This window comes from Pelophylax lessonae (genome assembly GCF_965119305.1).
Source record: "Pelophylax lessonae genome assembly, chromosome: 8".
Taxonomy (NCBI): Eukaryota; Metazoa; Chordata; class Amphibia; order Anura; family Ranidae; genus Pelophylax; species Pelophylax lessonae.
The window spans coordinates 29,908,274-29,933,598 of NC_138775.1; the positions used below are offsets into that span (position 1 = coordinate 29,908,274).

General features: G+C 44.7%; 1 protein-coding gene across 1 annotated transcript in view; it reads right to left on the reverse strand.

Annotated features, from left to right (window-relative positions):
* ABTB1 (ankyrin repeat and BTB domain containing 1) overlaps positions 1–24,385 on the reverse strand; it is a 65,840-nt gene extending 41,455 nt beyond the window's left edge. The window contains exons 1-7 of the mRNA XM_082265180.1: positions 24,150–24,385; positions 21,815–21,877; positions 18,932–18,987; positions 10,092–10,236; positions 6,398–6,557; positions 3,261–3,306; positions 2,234–2,350 (exon numbers count right to left, since the gene is read on the reverse strand). Coding sequence (XP_082121306.1) covers positions 2,234–2,350; positions 3,261–3,306; positions 6,398–6,557; positions 10,092–10,236; positions 18,932–18,987; positions 21,815–21,877; positions 24,150–24,205 — 643 coding nt within the window. The 5' untranslated portion in view covers positions 24,206–24,385. The remainder of the gene's footprint in view (positions 1–2,233; positions 2,351–3,260; positions 3,307–6,397; positions 6,558–10,091; positions 10,237–18,931; positions 18,988–21,814; positions 21,878–24,149) is intronic.
* Positions 24,386–25,325: the final 940 nt, after the last annotated feature.

Genomic DNA, 25,325 nt, shown 5'->3' on the forward strand with positions numbered 1-25,325 from the left:
GGAATTTTTGTCCGACGACCGATCTGCCGATTTTCGGCTTGTTAGTATGATGCTTCCGACAACCAACTCTGACTTTTCTGCCGAAAAAAATCTGGTGTGCAGGCTATAAAATTTTTGTTGGCCGTCAACACAACGGCCGATTTTCGTGCAGTCAGTACAGATTTCGACAGGGAAAAATCTAAAGAGGAAGACTGGGCATACTCAGAGAAAAATGGAACACAAAGAAAGCAAACCAACACATGACATCACTTCTGAAATAGAATTTTGTTGGGCGAGAAAATTCGTGTGCAGTCTAGAGCACATTCCAACCAACAAAACAACACACTGGACAAAAGATGGACGATCGGTAGGCCGATAATCGTTGCGTGTGTATGGGGCTTAAGATTCAAGATGGTTGGTTAGGCTTAATGACTAAACACTGGTAGCTCTACCACAAAACATGGTCCCCCAAATGGGCCAAGGCCTTCACTAAGGAATTCAAGTAAATAATCAAAAAAACAAAGAAAAAAAAAAACAAAGGGAGCACCAGCTGCTCCTTTTAAAGGATAAGTCCAGGGATAACCTAACACCAAACCTGCTCTGTGCCCCATTCTAAACCTATTCTATCTAACCCTGGAAAGCAAAAATCACTGTACTTACCTATTCTGCAGCCGATCCGATCCCACTCGGAGCTGTCAGCGGCAGCGTGCGCAGGACAGGAACTCAACAACGGAACTCCCATAGTAAGTGTATGGGTGACGTCACTTCCCCATTCATTCAAACATGTTGTCAGTCCTCTCCTGCACAGAGCTTCCGTTGCTGGAGACCGGACCGGCTGCTGAATAGGCAAGTACAGCGATTTTTGCTTTACAGGGTTAGATAGATTAGGTTTAGAATGTGGCACAGAGCAGGTTTAGCGTTAGTTAGGTTTTGCCTGGACTTCTCCTTTAAAGAGCCCATAAAACATTTAATATTAATAAAATTTAGACCACAGGAGGGACAACAATGTCTAACATGTTTCGGAGGCAGACAATCCCCTTCATCGGGGCTGGGGAAAGAACCAAAAAACAGAGTTTCCTATAGACTCATTACAAAAAGGCTCCAGGGTAAGGTCCTAAAAAAATTGTAAGCGATATTGCCTAGCGCACATGGATAGTGATTTTCAGTGCTTCTTGTAGGCTAATTACGGTTATTTTGGCCGAGTGATGAAAGGGAAAATTGGGTTTTCTGAAGGCGTCTGATAATTGCATGAATATTCCAAGTATCCAGTCATCTACCCTGTCTGTACCTCTGTTATCCAATAAATGCAATTTCTCTGGGAAAGATTTATATATATATATATATATATATATATATATATATATATATATATATATATATATATATATATATATATATATATATATATATATATATATATATATATATATATATATATATATATATATTACAACATATTGGTGCCGTGACCCGGGTAACAATGCCTACACCTCTCTGGTAGAGAGCATTATCCTGGAGCCTTTAGAGACCTATGGGATGCTCAGTTCTGTTCCAAGCCCTGATTAAGGGGATAGCCTGGCCCCCAAAATGTGTTTGACTACTTTTTACCTTCCGATGGTCTAAATTTTATCAGCAATAAAGATTTGTAAACTCAAGACGTCTGGCTGGGGATCTTTTTTGTCAATTTTACAAAGAGCTCAGGGATGACTTTTGAATTATATCTAAAAAGGGCAAGACTTTTTTTTTTTTTGGATAAGAAACCCTGTCATGTTCATATTGCTGTCTGTGTCCACATTAGCAAAATTCACCCTCTCTGTATGTCCTGTTTACCATCATTAGTGAAAGTGAAAGAAAACTACAAATTTTGGGCTATCACCAGAACAAGAATAGAGGGGAAATCTTCCAATGGGGACACTAGGTTCTGGTGACAACCAGGGATTCTCTCACTTCCTTTTGTGGCTATGGGACAGGAAGTGAAGGAAAATCTCTGCAATTGGACACAAATGGCCAAACAAAACCCAACAGGGTTTATAACCCTCCCTTACTATATCCACAATTAGGAAAAAAAAAAAAAAGTTTTGTCATTACTTCTACTGTAAAAAAAAAATAAATAAATAAGGCTCCACCTTTCCACCTTTTATCATTAAAGTCATACTGTATATTATACCATTTCAGGTGTTTATTCATACTACTACTACTAGCTACTCCCGCTTTTCAAATCCAGTTATTCAGCTATATTCTGGAATAAACCTACCAAATTCATAGACCTTTTTACATTTCTCCTCCAGCTCCTCAATGAGGTCCTGCAGCCGACATTGCTTAGCCAACCTTTTGCAATCCTCCACGTACTCCACGTCGATGTCCATGCGCCCTGAACAGACACACAGCAACAGAGAAGTTCTAAGAAACAGCGCCACCTCTAGGAAACACCAAACACTACACCCAACAAGCTAAACTGTTACTAAACCCAGGAGCCTGCATTCACTATATCTGATCTCCCACCTTACACAGAACATGGAAATGCAATTATTTTAGTAAATATAAACTGCTAAACACCTTTTCTCATCAGCAGTATATAGCAGTCTTGTGACTTCTATCAGTGTCTGGTTAAAGCTTGTAGGAGTTTTCATTCTACTCCGACCGCCCTATGAGGCTGCAAGACCCCCTGACCCTTTGTCTAGACACTGCTGGTTGGTTCTGTGCCGATCACATGCACCCACCCAAGAAAAAAAAAAAAAAAAAAAACTATCCAGCGTTACACACCAAACTGAGCATGTGCAGAGTGACTCCAAAGGTTCTGTCTTATCAGGAGATGGTTAGGGGAGGGGAATCAGAGAAGACAGGATCAAATATCCTTTTTACACAATGCAGGGGATTAACCCCTTAGGTTCCATAGTGAGTATAACAAGCATGCTTTACTGCATATAGAGATTGATTTCATTGTTGTGGGTTTAGTAACACTTTAATTGCAATGTTACGTTATTTATTTTATTTTTTTTTAAAAAGTAAAGTGCATTTCCACCTTTGTAGCCAAGTTGGTATAACCTTTCGTTTTAGATTTGTTACATGTTCTTACTCACAGAACAGAATTAAAAAAAAAAAAATTGCTGCTTACATTTTTACTTGCTGAGAAAGTCTATTTAGCTTTCCCCTTTTAAGTAATGTAAAAGAGGTGGGGAAGGAAGGGGGGGTTGGCGCAATGCAATGGGTTTAGCAAAAGAACAGAGGCTCAGTGTGCAAAGGGGCCTTACATCCATCAAGAATACTTTTTATTCACCTACCTGTGTACAGGTATTGAAGAATGGAGCCAAAAGCTGCTGGATTTATCTGGAATCAGAAAAGACAAATTTAAATTGCATGACAGAAGCCACCATCAATTTGCAGCAACCTTGAATGCCTCCTGGTGACACAGAACAGGGAGTGTTTTGTATAAGAATACAGGTAAAGCGACAGTTTAAATTGCCATTTACAATTTATGATCCGTTTGTACCTTAAAGCAAAGTGGTCAACTATTTGAAGTATTTAAATGTTTTGCCTTACACAGGAGCAGGCTCCACAAAGTGTGTTGTCTTTAATATAAAACACACTGCGCACCTTTCTGATTTTGTTTCTCGGGGGGAGCATGCAGAATCTGTTGCAGCTGTGCATAGTAACCAATGAGCTTCTATGTTGCTGTGATATAAAATAAATATTTCTAAATATAAAGTTGCGCTCAACCAAAATACACTTGAATAAAACCAGAGAAGTATATAATAGATATAAAGTGCATAAGTGAGTACGTAAATCAAATAGAATTGCAGATAAGGTGCAAAAATATATAAATACAAATAAATATATGTGACTAAGAGCCGGTTCACATAGGGGCGACCCGACTTGCCGGGGCGACCTGTGAAGTCGCGGTGCACAGCTCGCACCGCGACCTCGGAGCGACCTGCACGGACTTCATATCATTGAAGTCAATGCAGGTCGCTCCAAAGTAGTACAGGACCCTTTTTCTAAGTTGGAGCGACTTGTGTCGCTCCTATTAGAACGGGTCCTGTGCTAATCTATGGCAGGCAACCCACCGCGACTTCTCAGGTGACCAGGTCACCTGAGAAGTCGCCCCAGTGTGAACGGGGTCTTATGCAAATATTAAATAATTATAAATATTTATAAATAAGGGTGACAGTCCACAGTGTATAATTAGTGATTCAATAGACAACAATCCATTGGATGAAGTCCAATATAGAATGTTAGGGATTGATAGTAGCAACAAAACCAGCACTTGATATTGATCTCCAAAAACCTCCACCAGAAAAAACAAGATCACCCGGTATATACACACACCCCCAGTAAAACCACATATGTATATATATATATATATATAAAGCAAAAAAAGCAAATACTGTGTTACAGTATTAGAAAGTGCATAATACCACTGTAATAATCAAACAAGTGAAAAAGAAAAAGAAGTTTTCAATTTAAAAATATGTGCAAGTAATAAAAGAAAATCCATGAAACAGTCCACAAAGTGCTTTAATGCAAAAAAAAGTTCATATAAACAGTTAAGTGTTAACAAAATCCAGTGCTCCAAAAGTGAATGAAGGGTCGCAATAAGACAGGGCTTGGGTCTAAGTCGCAGCAGGCCCTTGGCTGACAGCTCCCCTACTTCGGTGGCGAGGTTCCCCGCACCAGGGAAGGTTAAATACAGTCTCCCCCCCCCCCCCTCCAGGTGTTTTTTTGGGGTGAACGCGGGTAACCGCCAGGGATGGTTGGACCTGGGATGGTCTCTCCTCCCATCCCTAAATAATCCCTCAGTGAGCTGGGGAAGGGGGGGGGGGGGGATTGTTCCTTCCCTCCAACCAGCATTCCTCACTGAGTATCTTCAGCGCTCCGCCCCCTGCTTTCTGACAGCTCAGTCAAGCTTTACATTTTGGACTGAGTGGCTGTAGAGAAGAGAAAACTGCAGATAAACAGGTACTTATGTAGGAGGATTTGTTTAATCTCTGTGTATCACCTGAGGCCAGTCACTTCACTGGGTATATGTAAGGGCTTACAACCACTTTAAAATAGCTGGATTGGGCCAACTGGCTTAAATCAACCAATTCCTACTAATTGCTGCGGCTGCTGTCAGCAATGTAAAAACTGTATGTGCCATCAGCTATATACATTATAAGAGGTACAGGGACTTCCTGTCGGCTGTTGGAAGAAAATGAGTTTTAGGACGATCGCACAACCATTCAAAGGCAGCTTTGTATTTTTTTTACCAATGAATACAAGGCTTCCTCAGACTGGCTTAGGTGGAAATTTTGACGTCATTCACCCACCTCTCCATCTCAGCCATTCAATGGAAGCCTTGTATTCATTGGTTAAAAAAAAAAAAAAAAAAAAAAAAGGAAAAAAAAAAAAAACCCAAGCAAAACAAAAACACAAAGCTTCCTCTGAATGGCTGAGCAGCGCAACTCAACTTAATTCTGGCAGCAGACGGGAAGTCCCCATACCCCTGCTGAAACACAGGGCTGTATACCGTATGTAGCGGATGCTGAATACAGCTTAAACAGTGCTGACGGCAGGTGCATCTTCTAGTAAAGGAAATCGTTAAACTGAGCCAGCTTGGCCAAAATGAACTATTTTAAGTGAAAGCAGACATGGAGTTAGGTTTTATTCAGAATTTTGACCAGTGGCGGCTGGTGCATTGGGGGCGCAGGGGCGCCGCACCCCCCCCCCCAATCTATGCGTTCGGCCTGCTAATCTACCTGCGGGGCGCCGGACGCATGGACTTCAATGGGGCTTTTTTTTTTTCTAGCCATCTGATTAGAGCCAGAGGCTCTAATAGGCTAAAACAAAGGGTGGGCTCGGGGCGCAGTGAGCCCACCCAGCTGTGCGACAATAGCGAATGAAAATTTGCTATTGTCACACAGATCCTCCTCCTGGCCAGTCAGGAAGCGGGTCTTGAGACCCGTTTCCCGATTGGCCGAAAGGAGAAGCCATGCCAGGGAGGGAGGGAGGAGATGCAGAAGACAGGAGGAAGAAGCTGAAGCCACCGCCTGCTGCAGATATCCAGGCAGGGGGAGTGAGCGGGGGTCCTGTCCTGGTGTGGTCTGGGGGGGGGGGGGGGGATATGGTGCGTGGCCTGGTGTGGTCCTGGGGGGGGGGGGGTATGGTGTGGTCCGTCTGCAGCCCCCTCGGCCCATGGAGCACCAGCCGCCACTGATTTTGACCCTTCGTTCCAAAAAAGAAAAAAAAAAAAAAAAAAGGCAACACACAATATTGCTCTTCTGCAAATAACCAAATGGTGTAGGGTGACATCTACTGGCTGTTAAACAGTATTGCACAGTAAAAACAAATATTCTGCTGTCAATACTACTAATCATTGTGCTACAAAAGCAAGCACACACACATACTTCTTGCTTTTTCTTTTTTTGGCTTAACGTCTTACCAGCGGATGTTTGAGAGCAATCATATTCTTCCCCTTCCACTTGGTTTCAAACATTTCAGCAAAGTATGGGCTTCGAGCGCCAAGGACGCAGCGGTGAGCACAGAATGACATCCCGTGGACCAGGAACATAGTGTCACTGTAGGAGCCTTGCTCAAGAAGCCTAAAAATAAAAAAAAAAAAGAAGAGCAAAACCATGAGCATATTTAGAGAACATATATTTTTACATATTAACCAGTTATGGACCACCCCACGCAGATTTACTGTGGCAGGGCAGCCCTCCTGCGCAAAAAAAAAAAAAAAAAAAAACACGTACCTGTACATGATTTTGTGCACTGGGTCTGGGGCATGCGCCGCCGGCGACCCGCTGCGATTGGACACAGTGGAAGCCAAACAGCGGGTCCAGCTGACGCGATATCCGCCGATCGCTCTCAGGAGAGGCAGAATGGCGGTCTACCTATGTAAACAAGGCAGACCGCCGTTCCGTGAGAGGAGAAGATGGAGACCTTGTGTTCCAGCTAAGCAGGAACACGGATCTCCATCTTCCTCCAGTCAGAGACCTCTCCCCCCCACAGTTAGAAAGCACTCCCAGGGAACACATTTAATCCTTTGATGGTCCTCGATGTTAACCCCTTCCCTTCCAGTGTCATTAGTACAGTAACAGTAAGTTTTTTTTAGGACTGATCACTGTATTGGGGTCACTGGTTCCCAAAAAGCTTCACTTAGTGTAAGATTTGTCCACCGCAATGTCGAGGTCCCCGCCAAAAATCGTTGATCACCCCCATTACTAGTAAAAATAAATAAAAATTCAAAAAGATATATCACATAGTTTGTAGACATACGTTTGGCATAAACCAATCAATATACGCTTATTGGGATTTTTTTTTTACTAAAAATACGTAGCAGAATACATATTAGCTTAAATTGATGAAGAAATTTGATTTTTTACATTTTTTTTTTTATTGAATATGTTTTATAGCCAAAATTAAAATATATATTTTTTTTTTCAAAATTAGTCGACCTTTTTTTCTAGCGCAAAAAAATAAAAACCAGAGAGGTGATCAAATACCGCCAAAGGAAAGCTCTATTTGTGGGGGGGGGGCAAAAAACTTTATTTGGGTACAGCTTCGCCTGACTGCCCATATTTTAGCAGATATGGAAATGCATATATACACACACGATCATGCACTTCCGGGTAGTAGGCATGAGTGCGCTCCGATGGCGACTCGCTTCTGCTGTCACTGTACACAGCGGAAGCCGATTAGCGGGTCCCGCTAACTCGATGTCCGCTGGCACCCGCTGATCATTCAGTGCCCAGGCAGAGCGGCAGTCTCTCTTTGTAAACAAGGCAGATTGCCATTCTGTTGGTAAGGAAGGCATTGATCCTGTGTTCCTGCAAATCAGGGACATGGATCCATGTCTTCCCCTAGTAAAAGCACCTCCCCCACTACACTAAAACACTGTTTAGGTGCACAGTTAACCCCTTCCCAGCCAGTGTCATTATTACAGTGACAGTGCAAATTTTTAGTACAGATCACTGTATTAGTGTCAAAAGTGTCAGTGTTCGATTTTTTTCGCCGTAATAACTGCAGTCCCGCAAATAAGTTGGTGATCACAGCCATTACTAGTAAAAAATAAATACAAATTCCATAAATATATCCCATAGTTTGAAGACGTTATAACCAATCAATATACGCTTAATAGGATTTTGTTTACCAAAAATATGTAATCAGAATACATATTGGCCTAAAATCAATGAAATTTGATTTTTTTACATTTTTTTTATTGGATAGGTTTTAAAGAAGTTGAAAATATGGTTTGTTTTTTCTAAAAATTGTCAGTTGTCTTTTGTTTACAGTGCAAAAAATTAAAAAAAAATACCCAGAGGTGATCAAATACCACCAAAAGAAAGCTCTATTTGCCGCTATTACTAGTCAATAACTAGTGACTACCATTACTAAAAAATAAATTAAAAAATCTCTCATAGTTTGTGAATGCTATAACTTTTGCGCAAACCAATCAATATATGCTTATTGTGATTTTTTTACCCCCGAAAAAATGTAGTAGAATACAAATTGGCCTAAACTAAATGAAGAAATTTGATTTTCAACAGGTTTTATTAGGCAGAAAGTAAAAAAATATATATATTTTTTTCAAAAATTGTTGGCCTGTTTTGTTTATAGCGCAAAAAAAAAAAAAAAAACGTGGTGTGTTTGGGGTCGTTATGTTGGAATACTGCCCTGCGGCTCAGTCTCCGAAGGGAGGGGATCATGCTCTGCTTCAGCAAGTCACAGTCCTCAATATTCTGTATATCTATAGCTATCTATTTATCTTTTGTATATTGTGAAAGATGTGACGCTGAGTAAATAAGACACCCAACATGTTACAGTTTAAAATTGCGCACACCCGTGGAATGGCGACAAACTACAGTACTTAAAAATCTCCATTGGTGATGCTTTAAAAAATTTTAACGGTTACCAGTTTAGAGTTACAGCATAAGTCTTTCTAGAATTATTGCTCTAGCAATCGCTGCGATACCTCACGTGTGATTGGAACACCGTTTTAATTTGCGGGCACAACTTACGTATGCGTTTTCCTTCGTGCGCAAGCTCACAGCGACCGAGGCGCTTTAAAATGTATTTTTTTTCCTATTTATTTTAATTTTTTATTTTTAGTACAGTTTTTTAAAAAAATAAATGAAAAATCTGATCACTTTTATAGCTGTCACAAGCAATGTAAACATCCCTTGTGACAGTAATAGGCAGTGACAGGTGCTCTTTATGGAGGGATTGGGGGTCTAAAAGACCCCAAACCCCTCCACTGCACTTCAAAGTATTTTAAAACACCTAAATTGGCATTTTTGAATACTGACAGTTTTTTTCAAAGCCGTTAGGAGCCGAGTAAACCAGAAGTGACGTCGCTTACAGGTTACTACATTGGACACCCGATCAAAGCCGAACCCGGCTTTGTTCGGGACTCCAACCAGTCGGCGGAACAGCCGGCTGGTTGCTCGGGTCTCCTGGTGGGACAGGAGACCCGGGCAGAGCGGTGGAAGGTGGTGGGAGGGGGGGGGGGTGGGGGGGTACATCCCCTCCATCTCGCTGGGATAACGGCCGGGCGGCTGCTGAGCCACATCGGCTGTTATCTCCTGAAAGCCAACTGGCGGCTCTAAAAAACAGCACCGGGTTCATGCCTGCAGCTGCAGCATATCATCCCAGTACAACCAGTCCTGCAAGCTCACGTACAGGTACATTGGTTTTCGGGAAGTGGTCATAAATGGAGTTGGCTGCCAACCTTAAAATATAGTTTGTTCACTGTATTTGGTGTGGAGACACATTAGATGTCTTCAGCTGCCATTGTGCTTTTGCTGGGCTTCTAATGTGTTCCTGCACCTTCAGGGAGGTGTAGGTTCCCTCCAAACAAACCTGCCTTAAATTTATCCACTGCTATATGTGCTCTAACTTGGAGACTCAAATCTATAGAGTTAGGACCGAAGTACACTGGGGAGCCTTGACGTGGGCACTGCGGCTTCCACATATTTGCAAACGTGTGAAAACTAAGCCCTCTTAACATGGATTGTTGGACAGGGATAATTTGTTTGTTTTTTGCAGGCTGGCAAGTGGGCTGGGAAAATGTTTTCTGACAATTACAGTTTTACTTGGGATATTCAGATTGCTGGTCCAAAGGCTCCGCATACCTCTGTAAGAAGTCATCGTAATAATCTCTCTGCATACACTTGGCTGTGATTCGCTTGTATTCTTTTAGCAATCTGCGGATGGGGTCGCTCAGCGCACCGTACAAACAACGCTCCCCATCAAATGTGTTCGCCTCACACCGGGCACCTGCAAAATAAACACACACCTTCAAAAACGAGAACGCTCAGAGTAGAATATTTGAGGAAAAAAAACATGGTTTATGGCCTGAAAAGCCAGGTCTTTTTTTCTCAGGAAAATAGGTGCAGGAACTCAACCCCGACCCCCTCAAACCCCCCCCCCCCCCCCCCCGACACATACACCCGACAAACTGCATCAAACAGTGGGTATGGTCAAATTTCAATAACAGTGGGAGGGTCCTAAAGGGGCATTAAATACCAGGGGTACATTATGTACAGAGTGCAGAATGTGGTGGGGTTAAACACAGAGTGCAGAGTTCAGGGGTGCTCTAGGTGCAGAGTTCGGGAGTGCGCTACACAGAGTGCAGAGTTCGGGGGTGCTCTATGTGCAGAGTTCGGGAGTGCGCTACACAGAGTGCAGAGTTCAGGGGTGCTCTATGTGCAGAGTTCGGGAGTGCACTACACACAGAGTACAGTGTTCAGGGGTGCTCTATGTGCAGAGTTTGGGAGTGCGCTACACACAGAGTACAGTGTTCAGGGGTGCTCTATGTGCAGAGTTTGGGAGTGCGCTACACAGAGTACAGAGTTCAGGGGTGCTCTATGTGCAGAGTTCGGGAGTGCGCTACACACAGAGTACAGAGTTCAGGGGTGCTCTATGTGCAGAGTTCGGGAGTGCGCTACACACAGAGTACAGAGTTCAGGGGTGCTCTATGTGCAGAGTTCGGGAGTGCGCTACACACAGAGTACAGAGTTCAGGGGTGGGCTACACAGAGCGCAGCCTTCTTCCACAGCTGCTTACCTCTGCATCCCCCATCCACATCTCACATTCACCCCTCTTCTTCTCTAGTACCTCTCTGCACACTGTGGGTGGCTCCTCCTCTCTCACTTGCAGGGAGATCATCCAATAGGAGTGTCGGCATCCGCACTGCACCTCGGGCACCTGCATCTCCCTTGTCCCCATCCTGCACTCAGTGAGAACCGCTAAGGAGATCACATCTATGGAAGCCGTTGGGAGACAAGCTGTCACTTGTAAACACAGAAGCCAGACCTCTGTGTTTACAAGTGATAGTAATGAGCAGGGAACAGAGGGCCTGAGCCAAAGGTGGTGGAACTGAGTTCCACCAAGTTTAGGCTAAAAAAAAGCCCTGTGAAAAGCCATAGCCAATAAATACATAAACCCATTTATAAAACAGAGAAATCATCAAGCAGATCACCCCCGACATTTAACTAGTTGCAGACTCCAAGTGTGCTAGACATGCCCCAAAAAACATCATCAGTGTATGCAGGGCATATCTAGTACATTTAATCCTTCTGCCCTGCTGCCGGGATCCCCCCTGTCAAAGTACACGGCAATTCAGCTCTGATGAATCATAAAAAAGAAAAAAACAGGAAAAACAGGAAAAAAACAGGAAAAAAAACAGGAAAAATTCCGCGCTAGGTCAAGTAAAAAGAATGAAAATTTAAGCAGCCACTTAACCAACTGTGATACCAGCTGTAAACGATCAATAAAAATAAGAAGCGGCGCTATATCTTAATAGTACAATCATGAATAATCATATGGTAAATAATGTGGCATCAAAACAACTAAACATGCAGTAAATAAATTGTGAGCAAGATATATAATTGAAAAAAATCAATCATACGAAAGTGATATAATGAAATAGATGAAAATTCCAGTGTTAGATGAACATAAAAAAGTCCTTTCAATGAAAAAAGTCCTTTTCAATATTAAACAAAAGTGTCCATAAAGTGCAAAAAAAGTGTATAAGTAACGCTGATTGATGAAATCAACAACCAAGCACCAACACTTAGCATACGCTTCTAATGGCACTTTTCCACTGCAAGTACCGGCTCAGCTCTACTTGGCCCTGCTTGCTTTTCCACTGCGGTACCGCATGGTATAGTGTCGGAACGGTTCGGTACGGTACGGTATAGGTTTGCTTTTCCACTAAAGTAGTACTAAAGTTAAGTGGGTGGGATAACAACAGGGTGGGTGTGATTCTCTGACCAATCAGTGGCTAGTAGTGACTGCATGCAAAGGATTGTGGGATATGGTACCAGTTTGGTACCTGTTGGAACCACAATCGAGTAGGTACTGTTTTTTCAGAGCCGTACCATACCGTACCGTTTGGTTCCATGCAGTGGAAAAGCAAACCTATACCGTACCGTACCGAACCGTTCCGACCCTATACCATGCGGTACCGCAGTGGAAAAGCACAAAAGCGTGCCGAGCCGGTACGGTTCTATGCAGTGGAAAAGCGCCATAATGGTCATAAAAGCACAAAATAACCCGGCATCAGGGATAGGCAGTGGCTGCTCAGCAGCAGCTCCAAATGGATCAGGAATAAAAAAAATTAACAAGCACAGTGAAGCCTGCTAACATTTAACCTCCCTGGCGGTATGATTCTTTTGGATTTTAGGTGCTGAAAGCGGTACCATTATTTTGCATGTAATTCTTGTGAATGAGCAGCCCAAACCAACTGTATACATTTATTATATATATATATATATATATATATAATGTATACAGTTGGTTTGGGCTGCTCATTCACAGGAATTATGTATATTATATTATATATATATATATATATATATATATATATATACACACACATATACATATATTTACATAAAAAGTACAGTAAAACTGCAGGAAAGGGCACTGGGGGGCAATGTAATGTGATTTTTTTTTTATTTTGAACGGTATCAGTGTGTTTGGTGTGTTTTACATTCGAATTTGCCGCCGGTTCCACCCCCCGGCGGACGTCACGTCGCCAGAGACGGAAGCCGGGGCTCGCAGACGATCGGGAGAGAGCTCCGCCGCCGCATACCGCTCGCAGTCTTTGCTGGATCCCGGAGAAAAGGTAAGTAAAACCTCTTCCAGCATCCAGCGATCTTCCTAGCGCTACCCCGAGTGTGACTCGGGGTTACCGCTTTTTGCTCTAAAATCTTACCCCGAGTCACACTCGGGAATACCGCTAGGAAGGTTACGTCCTTTTATTTAAAATATATTAAAAAAAAAAGTACCTTTGATGAGTTGTAAACAGACACAAACAAGGAAAAAACCAGCAGACTGTCAGCTCCTGAGAAAGGAACACAGTGAATGACGGCTAAGCAAGCATGATGTCCTCAGTAACTGCCAATCCCAATGAGTTTCGTCATCAGTGACGTCTTCCCAGGGGCAGGCCAAACGGCATAACAAATCATAGCTGCATTGCTGAGTACACAAAGGTCTGGACTGTTGAAGTGGTCAAAAAAAAAAGGCAGTCTTGCAATGTTTTCAACAACATTGCTCAGCGCCTAGTACAGAAAGACACAAAGAAACATTGTTTCATTTAGTATCTTTGTTTATGCATCTATAGGTCAAAAGGGATGGACTTCTATCAGCAAATGAAGTCAGTTAACCACCTCTGGACCAGAAGGTTTTAACCTCCTAATGACCAGGTAATTTTTTGCGATACAGCACTGTATTACTTTAACTGAAAATTGCGCGGTCGTGCAACGCTGTATCCAAATAAAATGTATGTCCTTTACTTTAATAAATATATATCCTGTAAATCCATGTTCAGGAGTATGGGGGGGGGGGGGAATTAATATCTGAACATGGATTTACGGCATATATATTTATATTTTGTTGTAGTTGTTACACAGAATCAAAGCATCCACCCATTAACGTCCCCCGTATCCGCCGTAGGGGAGCTTTTGGCGGAGCCACTGTCTGATCTAGGGGGGTGTGTGTGTCTTTCACGGTAAGCACCAATGCCCCCTTTTTCTCCCCCCCCCCCTGCATTGTAATCTATCAATTGGTATATATACACAGTGCCTTGCGAAAGTATTCGGCCCCCTTGAACTTTGCAACCTTTTGTCACATTTCAGGCTTCAAACATAAAGATATAAAACTGTAATTTTTTGTGAAGAATCCACAACAAGTGGGACACAATCATGAAGTGGAACGAAATTAATTGGATATTTCAAACTAAATAATCAAATAAAAAAACTGAAAAATTGGGCGTGCAAAATATTCAGCCCCTTTACTTCCAGTGCAGCAAACTCTCTCCAGAAGTTCAGTGAGGATCTCTGAATGATCCAATGTTGACCTAAATGACTAATGATGATAAATAGAATCCACCTGTGTGTAATCAAGTCTCCGTATAAATGCACCTGCACTGTGATAGTCTCAGAGGTCCGTTTAAAGCACAGAGAGCATCATGAAGAACAAGGAACACACCAGGCAGGTCCGAGATACTCCAAAAAACAATAAGGTGAAACCACCCTTCTCCTGCGCTTGGTATCCAAGCCCCTCAACCACACTCTTCACGGGACTGACAAATGGCTTCTTAGATGGCTACTGTCTTGCTGCCCTTAACCGACTGGGGTCGTCCACCGGTACTACAAGCAAAAAGAACAAAAAAAGGGCGCACCGACCTAGCGCATTATCCTCAATAAAAGGCTTTATTTATGTAACATTAAAAAATGGCTACTCACAGACGTAGATAAACATAAGGCGTGTCAAGCTGATTTGCTCAATTGTCCGTGTTTAGTCCATATAATCGTCCATGACCGATGAGATGACTGACGCGTTTCGAGGCATAGCCTCTTCCTCAGTGGCTCTGAGGAAGAGGCTATGCCTCGAAACGCGTCAGTCATCTCATCGGTCATGGACGATTATATGGACTAAACACGGACAATTGAGCAAATCAGCTTGACACGCCTTATGTTTATCTACGTCTGTGAGTAGCCATTTTTTAATGTTACATAAATAAAGCCTTTTATTGAGGATAATGCGCTAGGTCGGTGCGCCCTTTTTTTGTTTTTTTTGTTCTTTTTGCTTGTAGGTCCGAGATACTGTTGTGGAGAAGTTTAAAGCCGGATTTGGATACAAAAAGATTTCCCAAGCTTTAAACATCCCAAGGAGCAGCTGTAATTGCAGCAAAAGGTGGCGCTACAAAGTATTAACTTAAGGGGGCTGAATAATTTTGCAAGCCCAATTTTTCAGTTTTTTATTTGTTAAAAAAGTTTGAAATATCCAATAAATTTCATTCCACTTCATGACTGTGTCCCACTTGTCGTTGATTCTTCACAAAAAATTACAGTTTTATATCTTTATGTTTGAAGCCTGAAATGTGGCAAAAGGTCATAAAAAAAAAAAAAAAAAAAGGGGGCCGAATACTTGCGCAAGGCACTGTATCTTGTATATAGTTTTGTGTATATTACTTGCACTCTATTATTGTATTTCAGAGCATTTCTACAGCGTTCCTAATAAAGAAGCAGTACTTAACCGCGAAACATGTAGAGGAGTATGCGCCCAGTGAGGATCCATTACACCTTTTGCTTCCTTATTGGAGTGCACTAAGTACTAGTAAAATACTGTCAGACCAACGTCCATTACCTTATATACTCGAGTAAAAGCCGACTTTATCAGCATGTTTTTTTATGCTGAAAAAGCCCTCCTTAGCTTATACTCGAGTCACGGTCTCACTTACCTTTCTAAAAATGGCACCAACACGTCACCGCACATGCGTCATCTGCCCGGGAATAGCGGAACGTGTACGGGCTTTCCCGAGCATCGGCGGCACATGCGCGGTGATGTGTTGGCGCCACCATTTTTAAATGTAAGGGGTCTCACCGACAGGTAAGCGAGACTCCTCTGCAGCCCCTGCAGGCATGATACAGGACATTTTCCTGTACCATCCCCTGTGCCATGCCCGTACCATCCCCTGTGCCATGCCCATACCATCCCCTGTGCCATGCCCATACCATCTCCTGAACAATCTCCTAAACAATCTCCTGTACCATGCCTAAACCATCTCCTGTGCCATGCCCACAGCCCCGCATCTCCTGTACCATGCCCGCAGTCCCCTGTTTTGTGTCTCGTGGTGGTCCAGTTGGGTCCAGTAGCTGCTGCATTTCCCACCCTAGGCTTATACTTGGGTCAATAAGTTTTCACGCTTTTTTGTGGTAAAATTAGGTGCCTCGGCTTATATTCGGGCCACAATCTGCGCTACCAAAAAAGCTCCATAGGTGACGTTTAAAAGCCGTTAAAGGTTATCAGTTTAGGGTTATTTGTGAATTATGGCCCTAGAATTATTGCTCTCACTCTGACGCGGCGATACCTTGTGTGTGCAGCGCAATCACCGTTTATATATGCGTGCCGGGCCTACGCACGTGTTTGGATTTGCATGTGGAGAAAGGGGTATTTTTTTTTTTTTTTTTAGGATTCTTAATTTATGTAACCACTTGCCTACTGGGCACTTATGCCCAGGCCAATTTTCAGCTTTCGGTGCTGTCACATTTTAAATGACAGTTGCGCGGTCATGTTATACTGCACCCAAATGAAATTGTTATCAATTTTTTCACACAAATAGAGATTTTTTTATTTATTTTTTTTTAAGTTTTTTAGTATTTATTAACCACTGGGGTTTTTTTATATGTGCTGAACAAAAAAAGGCTGAAAATTTTGAAAAAAAAAAAAAAAAGTTTTTTCATAGTTTGTTATAAAATCTTGCAAACAGGTCATTTTTCTCCTTCACTGATGTGCACTGATGAGGCTGCAAAAGACTATGACTAAAACTAAATTGAATTTATATCCCAACGGCTAAATCTGTGTCTGTAGCGCATGTTCAAACCTTAATACCATAAATACTAAACGTGTTACTAGATTTTTACTCCAGGAGTATATAATGTTTGGCAGTTCTAAAGAAATAATGCATTAAAATGTAACTAAGCCCATTCGATTTTAAAATTTGACTAAAACTAAAATGGCATTTTAGTCAAAAGACTAAATTAAAAAATTAATTTAATTAAAACTTTTGATGTCAAAATTAACACTTGCTCTGAAACCGGAAGTGACAAAATTGGTCACTTCCGGGTTCATTCATCACAGTGGCTATCGGGGAACAAATGCTCCTCCATCTCCTCAGTGGGAAGCCGTCCTGATAGAACAGGAGTGCCCAGAACCCGCCGTGGGTGGCGGTGGGGTGAGGGTGCCTGTAAAATTGGTAGGGAGCCTGCAAAGCTGCCCAGGTCACTTTTGGCTGACAGTTGATCGCTGACTATCAAACAAGACGGCCAGTCCTGCGATTCCAGTAGGGGAGCAGTGCGGGGTGGGGTGGGGGGGTGGGGGCGGCTGGTATGCTATGCACAGTTACCAAACTGGACGCTCTGCAAAGTACAGAAGTGGACCAGCAATTATCAAAAGCAGTTCAAACCAGACGAGTGAAAACTCTTCTGAAATGTCACATGAAGTATGACTCGGAGGGAAGATTCAACAACAGAGGGGTTATCTTGGAGCTCTACATAGCACATCAGGTGGACTTCACCATTTCTATCAGCCCCGGTTCACACCCATGCGGTGCAGGGCACTGCATGTAATTCGCACAGGAATCGCAGCACGTTCCTGTGAGAATTACATGCGATGTCTCCGGGGTGCGATTTGAGCCGTGGATTGGTATGGCTTAAATGGTACTGAATTCGCACCAAACTCTTGCAGGACTTTTTTTGTCCACACTAGAGTCAGAGCACCCATGCGATCTGATTTTGCGAATCGCACTGCGTTTCCCAAACTGATTTCGGGATGTCTATAACTTAAAATTGGACTATAGGCAAAACATTTTTTTTTCCTATTTGGATGGAGCAAGAGAAGGTTATAACCCCTCTCTGATTTTATTTCACCATTTGTGTTCCATTGAGATTTTCCTTCACTTCCTGTCCCATAGCCAAACAGGAAGTGAGAGGAAATCCCTGTAAATTAAGGGAATTCCTTGGGGACCCCCATGTCCCCATTATTAGGGCTAATTAGCGTAAACTAAGGGTTAAACAGAGGAACATTTAAAGTAGAACTATAGGGAAAACTTTCTCTTTCATATTGAATGGAGTAAGGGAGGGTTATAACCCCCATCAGCTTTCTTTTTCCGCCATCTATGTCCCATTGCAGAGACTTCCCTTCACTTCCCATCCCATAGCCAAACAGGAGGTGAGAGGAAATCCCTGTAAGTTAAGGGAATTCCTTGGGGATCCCCCAGGTAATCAGAACTATTGTTCCCATTGGAAGATTTACGCTCCATTACTTTTCTGGGGACAACCCAAAATTTGTGATTTTCCTTTACTTTCATTTTAAATGATAATGGTAAACATGACAAATAGAGAGGGTGAATCTCCCTACCGGGGACACAGACCGCAATCAATACTGGCAGGGGTTCTAATCCCTCTCCACTCCATCCAAAGCTACAAAAATAAAGTTGTGCATTTAGTTATACTTTAACATACACTCTGCAATCGGTTCATATGAATAGGTTGCCAGCTGAAATCAAAGGGGGAGGAGTTATGCAATTATCAAAAAAATGCCATGATGGGTGGGGGTGTCAGTCTGGAGGAGAAGGTGTTCCTAGACAGGCTGTATTTACATGCAAACCCTTTCACAAGTGATGCTGCGCCTCCATAATTGAACTGAAATCCGATGACGGAATGAGGAGGGTGCCAGGGGCAGTCAGGTTGGGGGAGGAAAGAGCTAGTTAATACTGGATGTCCTCCATCCGGGAAACGAGGCTGGCCCTGTGACTTTTAATGCACATTGTGAGAACCTCACAGTGTGCAGTGAAAGCAGAGCAAGCCATTTCAGTACAGGAGAGGAGCCGGTAAAACAGAAGGCAAGGTTAGAGTTTATATTTCATTTTTTGACTCTTAAGGAGGAAGTTATGTGGCCTTACCATTGGCTAAAAGGTACCGCACCAGTTCTTCATGTCCGCAAAGACAAGCGTAATATCTGAAAGACAAAGTGAAACAAAGCAAGTCAACGAGAGGAGCTCAGTTTTGGGACAAACCCTAAAAAGGCATCTATGATTTTTATGGAAGGAGTGACAGATTCTCTTGGCAGATTTCCACCCTTGAGAGCCGCATTGTCGCTATAATATATTATATAAAATTGCCCGATTATCGGCAAAGCCGATTTATCGAGGGCCGATCTGCACTTTCCCCGATATAGCGCAATCGGCCCCGGAGGATGCGGATATTACCGATATTTCAGGAAAGTGCTGTACCAGGGTGATGCCTGCAGCTAGAGGCATCATCCTGGGAACCGGTGTCCATAGCCGACGGTCGGCTGTCTTGTAATGACAACTGATGCGGCTGAGAAGCCGCTCGGCTGTCATTACAAGGAGCGGGAGGGGACGTCTCCCTCCTCCCGCCGCCTTCCACGACTCGCCCGAGTCTCCCACCCCACCGGGAGACCCGGGCAATGAGCAAGTCATGACATCACTTTCGGGTGCTAGCGCCAGATTAAAAAAAATGACAGCATTTTAAGTGCAGAGGAGGGGTTTGGGATCCCTCCACAAGAGTACCTGTGAAGAAAAAAAAAATTCCTTTTTTTTTTTAATGTACAAAAATATTGGCGCGTATCGGCTGATACCGCTATGCATTGGCCAAAATATCGGGCTCAAAAACTGCATCAAAACGAGTGTGGGGAGGTGTTTTTGGTGCACTTTTCTTTGACTGACCAAAAATGCAGCAAGCAGGATTTTTAACACCACAACAGAAGCGCAGCGGGCCAGAGGGAAAACATACAGTATCTCACAAAAGTCAGTACACCCCTCACATTTTTGTAAATATTTTATTATATCTTTTCATGTGACAACATTAAGAGTCCATTCACACTGCCGCGACTTGTGAGGCGACTTGTGTGCCCTCAAGTCGCTTGATATAACATAAGCAATGTAAATCAATCAGTGCCGTCTTAATTGGCACTACTGAAGTCTCTCCGACTTCTGAAAAGGGTCCTGTACTACTTTGAGGCAACTTGTATCCGACTTGTCCCATAGACTTCAATGGGAGTCGCCTCCTTATCTTATTTGAAGCGACTTGTGATCCGAATTTCCATTAAAATGGTCCTGAACAAGAAAAAATTATGAATTAGTAATTAAATTAATAATTTTTAGTAGCACAGGTATATGGCTTCTCTCCACCTGGGCGTTTTTCTTGCAGGCATTTATCGGGCATTTTTGAAGGCAGGCATGACTTTTTTTGGATTTAGTGTCTGGGGGGGGGGGGGGGTCTAAAAAGTGTACCTGTGAAGTTTCATCTCTGTAGCATGTTCAGAACCAGAAAAAAAAAGATAATTTTTCTTATAATTATTAATAGAGCAGGGTAGTGGCTCCTCTCCACCTGGGCGTTTTTTTTGCTGGCATTTATCGGGCGTCTTTGGAGGCATGCCTGATGCACAGTGGCCAAGACCATACAGAGGTTTACCAGGACAGGTTCCACTCAGTACAGGCCTCGCCATGGTCGACCAAAGAAGTTGAGGGCACATTCTCACCGTCATATCCAGAGGTTGTCTTTGGGAAATAGACGTATGAGTGCTGCCAGCATTGCTGCAGAGGTTGAAGGGGTGGGGGGTCAGCCTGTCAGTGCTCAGACCATACGCCGCACACTGCATCAAAATTGGTCTGCATGGCTGTCTTCCCAGAATGAAGCCTCTTCTAAGGATGATGCACAAGAAAGCCCGCAAACAGTTTGCTGAAGACAAGCAGACTAAGGACATGGATTCCTGGAATCATGTCCTGTGGTCTGATGAGACCAAGATAAAAGTATTTGGTTCAGATGGAGTCAAGCGTGTGTGGTGGCAACCAGGTGAGGAGTACAAAGACAAGTGTGTCTTGCCTACAGTCAAGCATGGTGGTGGGAGTGTCATGGTCTGGGGCTGCATGAGTGCTTCTGGCACTGGGGAGCTGCAGTTCATTGAGGGAACCATGAATGCCAACAAGTACTGTGACATACTGAAGCAGAGCATGATCCCCTCCCTTTGGAGACTGGGCCGCAGGGCAGTATTCCAACATGATAACGAACGAAACACACCTCCAAGACGACCACTGTCTTGCTAAAGAAGCTGAGGGTAAAGGTGATGGACTGGCCAAGCATGTCCCCAGACCTAAACCCTATTAAGCATCTGAGGGAAATCCTCAAATGGAAGGTGGAGGAGCGCAAGGTCTCTAACATCCACCAGCTCCATGATGTCATCATGGAGGAGGGGGAAAGAGGACTCCAGTGGCAACCTGTGAAGCTCTGGTGAACTCCATGCCCAAGAGGGTTAAGGCAGTGCTGGAAAATAATGGTGGCCACACAAAATATTGACACTTTGGGCCCAATGTGGACAAATGACTTAGGGGTGTACTCACTTTTGTTGCCAGCTGTTTAGATATTTTGAGGGGACAGCAAATTTACACTGTTATACAAGCTGTACGCTCACTGCTTTACATTGTAGCAAAGTGTCATTTCTTCAGTGTTGTCACATGAAAAGGTATAATAAAATATTTACAAAAATGTGAGGGGTGTACTTACTTTTGTGAGATACTGTACATAGAATTTAAAGGGATGCATTTTTCAGGAGCTTTTCTTTCGCTAAAGGTGCCAATAATGTCTGACAATAAAAATTCATATTCATTTAAATTCATGATATTAAAGCTCAAGTACTAATATATATATATATATTTTTTTTTTATTAAACTGTCAGTTTCGGCACCAAAACTTCCATTTGGTGCACCTCTACTTTTCACTGTGAGCATGCTGTATAAACAGTCCAATATAAAGGGGGCACCTACAATGGAGTACTGTCCCACTTGTCTCGGACGTTTAGTTCCACGTCTCTCTGCTCCACAAGGTATCTGCAGACGAAAAAAAAAAAAGAGAACATTAAAGTCACAGAAAACTGAGAAGGCCGGGAAGAGCGGCAGATGCCAATATCGGGGCAGGAGGTGTCAATGCAGACCTCGCCACCGGGGATTTTATGTCACCGCCTGCCTCCGATAACACTCTGGATGGTGGCCAGGAGAGGAACACGCTGATCACTGTGACCTGATAATGGACACCATGTCCCGGAGAACAGAGCATTATGGGGGATGTAGTCTGGCCGCATTACATAAAGGACACCCGACTATTACCATCCCATGTGACCCAATGAGAGCCCAGCTATTGTCCCCTCTGTTCCCCTGTCTGGTAGAAGGTCCTAATATTACCCTGGAATGGTGTCATCCAGAGCAAACCCCATGACCCTTCTATACAGGATTTATCCTGGGGTGGTATGAGCCCAGCAATTGGCCCAGAGAGACTCCAGTGCAAATATTGGGGTGACACACAGCAAATGCCCCCCCTAGGGAGGTTTCTTTATGGTCAGTCCTGGTAATTGCCAGCTGAGGTCCAAGTCTGAAGTCAGATCCAGAAATAGTCTTCTGTGTGTGTCAGGGCAGGGTGCCCCCCCAGGGAAGTACGCTCTTTACCAACCTATGGGAACCCCACTAATTGCCCCAATGAGGCGTGGTGCCGGTGAACCTCCCAACCCCCACCACCCCCCAATGACCCCCAATAATTCAAACCCAAGTCAAATGCGGTGTGTCCTCCAGGGACTCACCCCTGTGCCCTGCAATAATTGCCCCAGTGAAAAAGTATTACACCCCAATATAGGGTCACCCTCAAAAATTACCCCCAGCGTGGTGTGAATCTTATTAGATTTATTTATCAATATCCTCCATTGTTATACAACCTCAGACAACTGGAGTGTGACCCCCCCCCCCCAATAATTGCCCCTGTATGTCCCAGGCTCCTGCTGTGTGGTATGACCCCACTAAGTGACCCAGTAACTCAGCTCTCTGCCCCAGTGTGGCGTCACCCCTCCCAGTACATGCCCCCCAGTGCAGTGTCACCCCCCCCCCAGTATGTGTTCCCAGTGCAGTGTCACCCCCAGTACGTGCCCCCCCCCAGAATGTGTCCCCAGTGCGGTGCCCCTCCTCCGTTATTTCCTCAGTGTGGTGTCACCTCCCAGTACGCGCCCCTTAGTGCAGTGTGAGCCACTCCCCCCAGTATGTGTCCCCCGCCCAGTACATGCCCCCAATGCGGTGTCACCCCCAGAATGTGTCCCCAGTGTGGTGCCCATCCCCCATTATTTTCTCACTGTGGTGTCACCTCCCAGTACGTGTCCCCAGTGCAGTGTCACCCTCTAGTACGTGCCCCCTAGTGCAGTGTCAGCCCCCCCCTAGTACATTTCCCCAGTGCGGGGACACCTCCCAGCACGCGTCCCCATTGCATTGTCACCCCCCCAGTACATGTCCCATGTGTGGTGTCCCCAGTGCCATGTCACCCACCCCCCAGTACGTGTCCCCAGTGTCATGTCACCCCCCCCCCCCAGTTTGTGTCCCCAGTGCCATGTCACCCCCCAGTACGCGACCCCTGTACCGTGTTACTCCCCAGTACGTGTCCCCTCCAATACGTGTCCTCAGTGCCGTGTCGCCTCCCAGTACGAGCCCCCTAGTGCAGTGTCAGCCCCCCCCAGTACATGTCCCCATTGCGCTGTCAACCCCCCCAGTACATGTCCCATGTGTGGTGTCCCCAGTGCCATGTCACCCACCCCCCAGTACATGTCCCCAGTGCCATGTCACCCCCCCCCCCCAGTTTGTGTCCCCAGTGCCGTGTCACCCCCCAGTACGCGACCCCTGTACCGTGTTACTCCCCAGTACGTGTCCCCTCCAATAGGTGTCCTCAGTGCCGTGTCACCCCCCAGTACGTATCCCCAGTGCAGTGTCCCCCCCAGCACGTGTCGTCAGAGCCGTGTCACCCCCAGTACATATCCCCAGTCCCGTGTCAACCCCCAGTACGTGTCCCCAGTGCCATGTCACCCCCCAGTACTGTGTCACACCCCCAGTACTTGCCCCCAGTGCCATGTCACCCCCCAGTACTGTGTCACACCCCCAGTACTTGCCCCCAGTGCCATGTCACCCCCCAGTACGTGTCCCCAGTGCCATGTCACCCCCCCCCCCCAGTGCCATGTCACCCCCCAGTACTGTGTCACCCCCCCAGTATGCGTCCCCAGTACTGTGTCACTCCCACCCCCTGTGAGTCAGCTCTCTCTTTCCCATCCAGCAGCCGCCCCTCCCCCCCGCTCACCGCACTCGGTAGATGTCGCCCTTTCTGCAGCTACTAAACAGGTCGCTGGTGTCCATCGGCCCGGGCCCGACGCTGGGCGGAGCAAACGGCTCATTGACCCGGCGGGTTCGGGAAGCTGCGAGCGGAAGCACCGGAGAGGGCGGAGCGAGCGGAGGAGACACACCGAACGGAGAGACACCGAACAGCTGACTGCGGAGATCCCCGCCCCTGTCTATACCAAACACGTACAGTCCCTCCCCAAACAACACATCACAAGCGTAACCACGCCCGCATGTCTATGCCGAACACACCCCCTACCAATAGAAACACACACATCCCCACCCCGGCCAATACAAACACGCCGCTCTTCTCGGAGCCTCGCCCCTCCCAATACAAACCTTCCAATCTCCGCTCTACCTGTACACGCCGCTCACCACACAACCACGCCCCCTATCATCCACACGTCGATCCGCCCACAACCCCATATGAGCAGTCCTGAAGAACAGCCTAGACTCCTCCCACAGGCACCGGAACACGCCCCCACACTGGAGATATCCAGATATGAACAGATTACGCCCCGCCTCTTTCCGTGTGACTTCTGCAAAGTAAACAGGACAGAGGCTGTGTGTGCGGTACTGTGTATGAGAGGTCACATGGTTCAGATTACCCAGTACATCCCACACCAACCATACAGAATGTCCCTTCAAGGTCACCCTACATGTAGAAAGTGTTATGGAAGATCCTCACCTGCTTCTGCCCTGTAGGTCCTGAGATCACCCATTGCCAGGAACCTGAATAAACCTTTCTAACCCCTTTGCTGTCAGAGCTGTTTTACTATAGATCCCAACTGTCCCGGATTTCGAGGGACTGTCCCAGATTTGGAACATTGTCCCTCTTTCCTCCCCATTTGTCCCTCATTGTGGCCTGATCCATATAGTTGTATATAAAATGCACTATTTATCTGTCACAAATGTGTTTCCCAGTGCTAAAAAGTGTCAAAAGTTCTAAATTGTCCCACTTGTAAATTTCAAAAGTCATTATAAAGGAATAGTGGTAAAAAAAAAAAAATTTCTTTCGTTCATTGACGGACACAGCTCCTGATCTTCATAACCATTGGGTTATACTGCCCCCTACAGGAGTAGTACACTAGGCAGAATAGAATCTGGCTACGCCTATGGGGTATACTCCCTCTCCCTG